At 46.8% G+C, this 10,340-nt stretch overlaps 2 protein-coding genes across 3 annotated transcripts; one reads left to right on the forward strand and one right to left on the reverse strand.

The window, feature by feature from the left end:
• Positions 1–1,493: 1,493 nt before the first annotated feature.
• LOC124690513 lies at positions 1,494–2,859 on the forward strand. The gene has a single exon (XM_047223892.1). It carries the CDS (start codon positions 1,494–1,496, stop codon positions 2,550–2,552), a length of 1,059 nt encoding a protein of 352 aa, XP_047079848.1. The 3' UTR covers positions 2,553–2,859.
• Positions 2,860–7,251: 4,392 nt separating this feature from the next.
• Positions 7,252–9,463, reverse strand: LOC124692890. Of its 2 annotated transcripts, XM_047226332.1 has the most exons (4): positions 9,048–9,463; positions 8,271–8,963; positions 8,049–8,168; positions 7,252–7,926 (listed from the first exon to the last, which is right to left on the reverse strand). In XM_047226332.1, the coding sequence occupies exons 1-4, from the start codon at positions 9,174–9,176 to the stop codon at positions 7,426–7,428; spliced, it is 1,443 nt and encodes a 480-aa protein (XP_047082288.1). In that variant the 5' UTR covers positions 9,177–9,463; the 3' UTR covers positions 7,252–7,425. The 2 variants fall into 2 exon arrangements, with proteins under 2 accessions (XP_047082288.1, XP_047082287.1); XM_047226331.1 differs by having other exon boundaries at positions 8,049–8,963; positions 9,048–9,462.
• Positions 9,464–10,340: the final 877 nt, after the last annotated feature.

The raw sequence follows: 10,340 nt of genomic DNA on the forward strand, positions 1-10,340 counted from the left end.
TATCATGCCACGTTGAATACTATGGGAATCGAAAACAAATGATTTTGTAATAAGAAGTGTATAGTTGCGCCAGAAAAAAAGTTAAATATCTAATAGAGGATTATGTGCATTGTATAAAGTATTTGGTACATGACATAGTTGTTACAAAAACAAAACAAATTTGCACCATATAATCAAGGAGTTCCCCTCCCCCCTCTATCCGTCCTAAAATGCAAGGCACATTTTTTCGCATGATCTTTGATGTACGATTTTGACACTAATATTTACAAAATTATATGGTTTCAGAATTTATAAATGGCATCGCTGCATTCGTCTTGCAAACATCTTTCATTTTATATATGTTTATACAAATTTGATGGACATATTACAAATATAAATCATAGTCAAAGTTTTAAGTTGCCGACAAGATATAAATTTAAGGATCTACTTAAATTGTGCAGGATTTGGATTCTATGTAAATTGTTTGATTAAAAGGATTTTTTTTCATAGGAACCAATCATATAGGAATTTTGTAGTACAAGTGCTATAGGAAAAAAAGCATGAGCTCATACCTAATGAAAGGTTATTTTGGTACTATCAAAGACACTTGTTATTCCATATAATTCAAGTAAACATGATATCTCTATACTATGTCTTTCATATTCCCATGACTTTTCTATTCTACGAATCAAAAGGGCCCTCACAATCCTCTTTTTTTTATGGTGTACGCCCGTAGGCATACATTACTATATTCATAAAACATAACAATATAGATTTAGTACACATACAAGCGACATAACACAGAGGATACAAACGGTAGTACTGCTACACACTACCAACACCGCGACTACTAAGCACACACATCCCTCGCCGTCACCGGAGAAGAGCACTAACAGTCGGTCCACTCTTTGGCGTTGAAGAAACCCCTAGCTAGTAGGCGTTAACGAACCGCATAGCCACCATCCCCGTAAGAATGAGATCTAATCCGATATGCAACATCAGCCGGAGGAGCCCTCCGAGCCTCTTGAACGCTGGATCCGGGACTAACACCACCTCGCCCTTCAGGCAGCTAGATCCCAAGCCGGTCTTTTGCAAACATGCAAAAGTCAAGGCCGCCGCCCACTTCAAGAGCAGCTCATCCCTGTCACCATACCATGACACAACGCCAGATTGAAACCACTCTAATATCTTGAACTTCACAAGTTTCTCGACGACGTCAGCAAAAAAAAAATCTTGGTTTGACACACTGGGCCTGGAGTGGCCAAAGCGATAAGGCCGAGGGCTGAAGGGCGGCAGCCCGCACACCGGTGATAGGCGGCACGGAACGAAAAAAGTGCACGGCAGCACCGCTCCCCACCGCCACGGAGCTCCCACGCCGACCTTCAGGTTGCGCCACGTGTCCCTTTACATAAATTCCCAAATCGCCCGTAGATCGGAGGAAACAAGTTTTATTTTCTCCCCAGATCAGAAGGCCGGAACTGATCCCCACCCAACCTAGCCCAGATCGCGTCGCCATGGCCGCCATCGCGCCGGATCTCCTCTCCATCGTCTCCGGCGGCCTCACGGAGCTCGCCGACATCGCGCGCTTCCGCTCCGTCTGCACCACCTGGCGCGACGCGGGGGAGGACGCCGCGGCCTTCCCTCCGCAGCAGCCGCCGTGGCTCGTCCTCCCGTCCTCCCCGTCGCCGCTCTTCTTCTGCCCCCCGGAGGACCGCCTCTACCCCAACCTACGCCTCCCCGTCCCCAACCCGCAGGCCAGCCGCCGCCGCGGCCGCCGCCTCTACGCGTCCCCGCACGGCTGGACCCTCGCCATCGACCCGACCGGCCTCGCCGCCTCCCTCCTCCACCCCTTCACGGGCGCCTTCCGCCCCCTGCCGCCGCTGCCCGCCTACTTCGCCGAGACCGACGACCTCGCCTGGGACCTCTCCCCGTTCGCGGTCATGGCGTCCTGCGGCGAGCGGGGCGTGCTGGTCTGCTCCCTCGACCCGCCCGCCGACTCCTGGGTCCCGATCCCCGCCATGGCCGACTACAGCGTCAGCAGCATCGACTACGCCGCCGGCGACTTCTTCGTCTTCGAGGAGGACGCGTGCCGCATCACCGTCGTCGACTCCATCACAAAGGACATCACCGCCGTCATCCCGCCGCCTCCCGTCGAGCTCCCCACCGAGGCGCGCATGGTCGTGGCCGGCGACGAGCTCTTCGTGCTCACCAAGCCCAAGTGGATGTACGTCTTCGACGACGACGTCGACTTCTCCAAGGCCTTCTGTGTCAACCACCGCAGCGCCAACCCGGTCTGGCAGAACCTCACCAGCATCGGCGACCGGGCGGTGTTTGTCGATTCTATCCATGGGTTCGCCGTGGGCACGGCCGGATTCAGGAACCTTGAAAGCAACACCGTCTACTCGGTGACTACCAAGGAGATGAACCGATCCAGCAATGTCAAGTACAGCATATCGGCTTTCAACCTGGAGACCCGGACCGCTAAGAAGCTTGCGTGCCGGCTGGACGGGCTTGAGATGGCTCAGCGTGGCGGGAAGGCATCGTGGATCATACCCAGCTTGAAAGAAGCCTGAATCAAGTCCTCGGAGATCCTGGTTGCTGTGTGATGCTGGCGAATGGCAAATCGTGATTGTATCTGCCTCTGCGTGAAGTCTCGGTACACTTGAACTTGCCCTAAAAGTTCTGAAGTGAAGTTAAAACAACGCATGTTCTTCTTTTGTTCTACATTATATATATGTCGCTTAAACACTCTTAGATTCAGATGAGCCTGAAACTTAATATCTGTGAGATGCATTTGTTGCTAAACTTTCAAGTTTCAGTGTGCACTTTGGCTGTTGAATGTTCAAGCTGAATAAATGTTTGTGATGTTAAAGTACCCCAGTTGAGCTTGTCGTGTTTGGGTGCTGTTTCAATTGGTTTCCTAGATGCATGATCTAGCCTCATGACTGACTGGACTATTGGACATGTTAACTTATTCATTATGTTCATAGATTGTGATATGAGTGAAACTGGAGCAATCTCTCAGATTTTAGGTCTGCTATCTGTGAGTCTGTGGATAACTGAGTATCGTTGTCTCACAAGAGTGGCCAACTTTGCGTCTAGTTGATTGAACAGCAAAAGTAGCCGTGTTCGTTGCACACAGGGGAAGTGTGTCCAAATTTCTGCTGAATGTGGTCACTCGAGCAGCAACGATTCTGGGATGGGCAAACAGAGGCGATTAAGTAAAGGATGTTACAGACGGAGGATGATCCAGGCCTCCAGGGGCGCCAGGGAGAATGGGTAGATTGCTCTACTCCCAAGTCCCAAGCACACTCTTCTTCGTCCTAGAGAATGGAAGAGCGTATATTCAGCATATAATCGAGTTTTACTCAGCATATAAATCGAGTTTTAGTGCATTTTGTTTTGATTGTGGAGCTGTGTACTGAATAGAGATTCTCGGCCATTCATACACCCTCCAAACCTGATGCAACATTCCTTTTTATGTTTTTCAGTAGGATGGTCTTGATGGCCGGCTAAGAGCATCTCCAGCCGCGTTCCCAAACCGCGCCGGATTGAGCGTTTGGGGGATGTGTTTTGTTCCTGTTCCTGTTTTGTTTGTACCGCGTTTGGGGGACGTCGCTCCCCAGCCGCGTCCCCCAAACGCCGCCCCCAAACATTTAAAATACTTCTTTTTAATACAGAACCATTTATCAAATATAACATATGAATAAAAATGTTTGCGAGGATTATTTCAAATTAAATTACAACAAACAATAAAACAAGTAAACAAATATAATAAATAGGGGTAGATGCTACATCAAGGTGCCACGGTATTTTCTTTGATCCTCCACAAATGCTCAACGAGATCAGTTTGAAGTTGCTCATGCACATTGCTGTCACGGATCTCTGCGTGCATGGCGAGAAAATCAGCAAAATCTCATGATCAACCTCCGCAAGAGGGTCTTCACACTCATAGGGACCAACATGTGACCTAGCATGATTCTTGCGGTCATCCTCGATGATCATGTTGTGCATGATCACACAAGCCTGCATCACCTCCCACATTTGGTCGTGAGACCATCTTAGAGCAGGGTACCGGACAATGGCAAATTGTGCTTGAAGCACACCAAATGCCTGCTCGACATCCTTCTTGCAAGTCTGTCTCTTGTCGCGTAGCAAAGTGAGAATTCTTCAAGTGAGAATTCTTCAGACCTGATGGATTCGAGATTGTTTTGACAAAAGTGGCCCATTTTGGATATATACCATCGGCTAGATAATAGTCTTTGGTATATTTGTGGCCATTGATCTCATAGTTGCATGATAGAGCATGCTCTTCCACTAGTCTGCTGAACACCGGAGACTGCTGCAACACGTTGATGTCATTGTGTGATCCCGTCATGCCAAAGAAAGAATGCCAAATTCACAGGTCATAATCTGCCACAGCTTCAAGCACCACACTGCAACCATCTCATCGTCGCTGTCCATGGCTAAAGCAAAATCAATGGTTAAAATTGCGGCGAGGCAGACGACGCAACAAACAACGGCCAATCGCGCCTACCTGGCAAGTCGTAGAGCACCTTCTGTGCGCGGAGGTGGGGCGGATTTGACGGCGCGTTCTGGGACGCGCTGGCGATGCGGCGGCGGCGGCACGACCGGCGGGAGCCCAGCCGCGACAACGGTGCCGACTCTCAGCAGAAATCAGACGCCCAAACAGCCGGGAAATCCAGCGGCAGCGGTGGGGTGGGAGGCGCGGGAAGGAAGGAGCGACGAGAAAAGAGGCGCGAACCAACGGTTTATGCAAATAGTCGCCGACATGTGGGAGCCCGCCTCGCTTTTCGTTGTGTCCGGCGTCCCCGTCCCCTGTGGGACGGGGACGGGCTCGGGGCGTCGGACACCGTATCTGGCCGCGCCAGACAAAAATGGGCGGGCTTTGGGGGACGCGACTGAAACGCATTTTTTGTCCGGCACGCCCTAAATCCCTTTGGGGACGCTTTAGGGGACGCGGCTGGAGATGCTTTAAGTTCGCACAAACAACAGGTTAGTGTAATTAGACAGTCGTGAAATGTTGTCGTACCCAGATGGAGAGGCAACAAATGGCATGGCCAGGTACAAGCTCCCAAAATCAACCCTGGCATACCTCGGACGACCCAGCTCAGGTTCAGCCTTGCGAAGCAGACCTGAAATGTTTTGCATCATTCATGCTGTCCAGCCGCCCAAGGTTAGCAGGCCACTCGTCACTCACAACAGGGCTTCATTCATCCTATTAAGCGGCCGATGCGTGATATTTATGCTGTAGGTTCGCATCAGCCTTTTCTGCTACAGCTGACTAGCACGTGACTGTACTGGTGCTTCATGATCAACTCATTTAAAATCGACTCCATAATTTCTTGAGTTCGCTTGATGATGTTTCGGTTTTGTTATTTCTGCCAGAGGCAACTAGGGCAAATTACTCCGGAAATTCAATTCGGCACCCGGATGCGTATGCTCCCTATACCAAAAAATTATATTTTGAGTTGTCGAAATTTTTTGACAAAAAATTCTTCATGTACATCTCCATAATATATGTGCATTCGTCAAGTTTCACGAAAAAACAATAATTTTTATGGTCTATGTAAAAAAGAGAAAATTTATCCGGTAAAAAGCATTATTTTTAGGACTGAGTTTTCTCTTTTTTACACACGTCACATAACAAGTCCATTTTTTATGAAACAACTTTGTGAGCGCGTACCATGTGAAGATGTACGTGCGAATTTTTCGTTTCAATTTTTTTTAAATTCAAAATATATGTAAGATGAAATTTAAAATAGAGGGAGCATATGCTCCCATGTTCCAAAACACCACTCCCCAATTACTCGCATACCTATGTTAACAAGAGCATAGCTCCGAACGAAACTGATACCAAGTGAATTGACCAAAGGGGTTGTGACGGCAGAGGCGATGAGGTAATGCCTGAAAGATAATGTTTCAGAAGAAAGAAAAATATTAGGACATCAAACTGTTAAGATTGATAGGTCACTGGGTGAAGAAAAAACGTGGTAGATGCTTGGAACTAAATGGGCAACAAACAGTTCTCGGTTTCTCACGCAAATAATGTAGGAGGTGACAGAAGTTAATTAGATGGCAGAGAATCAGTTTCGATGAAGATACAATGGTGCTTTTCTACAACATAATACATTACCGTGACCGGATTGACATGAGCAACATGGCCATTGGCAGATCATCATTTTTCTCTTCCCAAACTAAACAGATATGATAACCAACACAGAGAACAAATCAGGACATAATCATGGGTTCTTACTTAAATGTAGTGCCTCAACAGCCAAGGAGAAAGGCAGGAACAGCTGCCTACATAAACAAACATATGGAGGCGGCAAAATAGGTAAGCAGAAAAGGACAAAAAGGTAAGAAAGTGTGCATCTAGCGAAAAGCGCGATTATAACAAATATACTCCAACAAGTCACGGACAGAGATTTGGTGCACATGGGCACCAGACATTTCTTTTCAGAAAAGTAATTAAAAATCATATTTCTAACTTTCAGAAAAATCTGAAAGTAAATCATGACGTAGTCAGTATTGTATCCCACAAACGTGTAAATTTAAGTTGAACTTGGCTATGTATCACTGCATGCTATTGTTACTAGGGTTTGGCTACATGACTGCTGGTTTGTAGGACTATGCAAAGATTCTTCAAGGGGGCCAAAGAGACAGATTGAGAAGCTTAGGGCATTTGTAAATACGGCGAGACCTCCAATCTTTTATGACTGCAGGATCGGAAAGCATATGAAAGGATGCACTGATAGATGAATATAACTAGTCCAGACTGCAAAGTAGCTTCTGCAGGTATGAATTCAATTGAAATACTAGGCAGGCAAGGAGTAAGTAAGCATGTTAACTGACCCGCAGGTATAGACGGAATCTGGCTTGGTTCTCAGGTGTTCAGAACATCATTCTTCAGCATGTTGTACCGAATGCAGGTCCTGCTTCTACTCATGGTTTTCAGATAGGCCACTACTCCTAGATGAAGCATAATATGTATTTGTCATACAATTCACCAACCAACAGAAAGTCAATCAAATAATTATCCACATTTTCCCATATATTCAATCGTCTATGCTAATTATACACATTTTCAATCAACAACTCTCCTTAATTCTAACCGCTAGCTATTTTCCACTGTGCTTCAAGTTGAGAGAATGTCTGAAGTTGAGAGAAACTTTCAACATCCTAGACATGCATAACATAATGTAATGTCTGTAGTATAGAGAAAAACACAACACCAAGGTACATCAGTAAAAAAAAATCAAAAAAGTGCCCCAGCGATTTGGTATACAACCAATAAAGTGGAACAGAAGCATCAGAACATTTACTATTCTCTCCACAAGGAGATAATACAAGCTTCGATTTAAAGACAAAATAAAACTGTACAGATGCAGCAAGTACTAAATTATGGAGCTCATTCCAACAAATCTAGCTAGATCGTAGTGATATCATGCGTCTTACTATCAAATTATTAGGATAGACTTTAGATCTAGTGATGACCTTGGTCTTGGGATCCAAGTCCCCGCAGCGCTCGCAAGCTTCCTTGACGTCGTGCAGTGATATCTCTCTCATGTTCACTGCGACTTCCCTGATGCGCCTAACGTATTGCACCATGTTCTCATTGGGTTGGAAGCCGTAGATGGTAAGCTTGAGCAGGTTCTTGTGCTTGAAACCAGCAGATGTTTGCCACTTCCCGCTGTTTGCTTTCTCAGGGTATCCCTGTTTCCTTGGATCGCCCTGCTGTATCACCAGCTTGCACCAATAATGATCCCACACCATGATACATAGTTCCCTTAGAGAGGGTGCAGCCTCAAGAATGAACATGGTCCAGGCGATATCAAATCCTTCAGGGATATTATCCAGATTCAAAATCTCTAGTTTGCGAAGCACAGGGGTAAGCACTTTAGGGCATTCTGGTACAACCCAAATCTGGCACACGAGAAAAAATTTAATAACTGAGTGCATTTGAGCGGCAAATAAATCATCCTTAAGAGATAGAGAAGACTCGCATTACCATAAAGCATCATAGAGTAGCAGGAATGAGTGAGTACCTTTTCACTTACAAAATCCAGGTGCATGTCACGTATCGAGGGGACATTAGCAAGGAGCTGACTTAACTGGAGATTCTTAGTCAAAGTACGACCCCTTTTTCCGAGACTTAGCTTTGAAAGCTGAGGGACACAACCAAAAGTCAGGGGGGCTTGGTACCACCAACAATTAAAAGTCAGATGTTGGAGTTTTGGTACACCGTAGAGATGTACTGCTGCAAATACCCCTTGGTCGACGATGAGCTCAACAAGTTGATCATGTTCTACCATCAGCACCGAACCAATTCCTGCGTCACAGTGCGAGAGGCGCAGACTTTCCAACCTCTTGCAGGTGCTGAGGATGTTGGGGATGTCCAGTTGGTCAGCAAACCTCAGGTTACTCAGCCAGAGGCACGTGAGGCCAGCGAATGCAGCTGGACAATCACCAAGACAGATATTGAACCTCTTGGCATAGCACAAAAGATCGCCATTAGTGCATTCTGAAAAGGGCTTCTCTAAAATGGGCACAAACTCAGCTTTGTCGACCTTGTGGTCTGCCATGGTGCTAGCAAAAGCTCTGGTGATGGGGAGACATTCATCAGGTCTCAGATAGCATGTGACCCTCAGCTTGTGGATGGTGTGGATCTCTGGACTCCTTGCAGCCAGGATTTTCTCTGTGACACCAGCCAGAGTATTATTGTACCGAACAACATCAGCAGTGTTAAAGCCATGGGACGCCTTGTCATGGTGCTGAGTGAGGGAGCCGATGTCTATGTCGAACCGTGAGAGCATGGCGGGGAGCCGCATCAATCGCTTGGAGAGTGTGCAGGTTCTCAAGGCGTCCAGCGTGTCCACACGCTCCAGGATGTCGAGTAGGATGTTATTGGGCAGCTCGCTAAGCCTATCGCAGCGAGCTGCGGCATTCTGCATCGCGCGTATCTAAAGAAAGAAAGGTAGCATGGACACGATGACGGTGTGTCCAAAAGAGCAGTAGGGTAAGCATAGGAAAAGGAAAAAACTTACATTGGGGCTCCTCCTGGTCCTGAGATATATCCCATGCAGTGCTCGTCGTGAGATGTTATTCATCTCCAGTTGAGCGGCGAGATCCCTAAGGGCTTCTTCACCTTCACGGCGAGCTGTAACATTCTTCATCGCATTTATCTAAAGAAAGAAAGGACACCACGGTGAGTAAAGTAAGCATCAATATAAAAAATCGATGGTGGTCATCTCCAAATGAAAAGAGTAGAGTAAGCATCAATAAAAAATATTTATTTGATGAGGTACTTAAATACTGATTGCTACTTTGCAAGATTCCTGAACTAATCTTGGTAAATAGCATGTCCACTTTCTTTTTTACTAGTATAAATAACTTCTTGAACCAGCTTACCCAGTTGACCCTTGTGCTAAAGGAAATATCACCCAAATTGCAGGCTGTCGGAAATCTGATAAAACCATGCTACCAGCAGACACAACTGAAACTAAATTAGGCAAAGTTGCTCTTGTGTCCATGCAAATCTTGTTACAGGCTAAAGGTCCTAACAGGGTGTGCCAAAACAGGGAAGAAGAGGTCATTGCATGACATCGTTGAACTAAGTTGCTACACAGGAATCCAGCTAGCTCGGGTGCAAATATTGTACTGTGCATTGGGTGCTACTGTAAGAATAATTAATTTATTGCTGTCAGACAAAAACTGAATTCAGTTGGCTGCATATTACTCTGTCCTCCAATCCCCTACAATGTAGAGCCAAAATTCAGATTCTGGTACGATTTGCACCCAATGATCAGTTCAGTTGCCTTGACATTTTTACTATCGATTCCAGAATCTTTCAACAATTCAAACTGATCTATAGTGCTCATGTGCAGGTGCGGGGCAGGCGGCGCGCAAGTGCAATGGCTAGCCTCACCAAAGAGGAGTTGGAGCAAGCAACGAGCAGTCCCCGGCAGGGAGACCGGGGACAAGGCAGATTCTTTCTTCTTTAAAATAGGGGCAAAGCAGAAACCTTACCGGCGAAAATTCCAGCCTGATGTCGGCCGAGGATGCGTCGGGTGGCGGAAGGAGGCCGCAGATCGGGGATGCGCCGTTCCGGGGCGGAGTGGCGTCGGCGGCGTTGCCAATTCGCGATAGGATGGGAGGCGGCGCAACTAAGCACAGAAGCTCGGCGATTCCTCGAAACTGAAATCAGGGGCTATCCATAGGATTGGGAGGCGGCGCAACTAAGCGAAGAAGCTCGGGGATTCCTCGAAACCGGAACCAGGGCCTATTTGATTCAGTGGAGAACTTGTTGGATAATTAGGAGCAATTTCCATGATTAATTC

The sequence above is a fragment of the Lolium rigidum genome, chromosome 2 (genome assembly GCF_022539505.1).
Source record: "Lolium rigidum isolate FL_2022 chromosome 2, APGP_CSIRO_Lrig_0.1, whole genome shotgun sequence".
Taxonomy (NCBI): Eukaryota; Viridiplantae; Streptophyta; class Magnoliopsida; order Poales; family Poaceae; genus Lolium; species Lolium rigidum.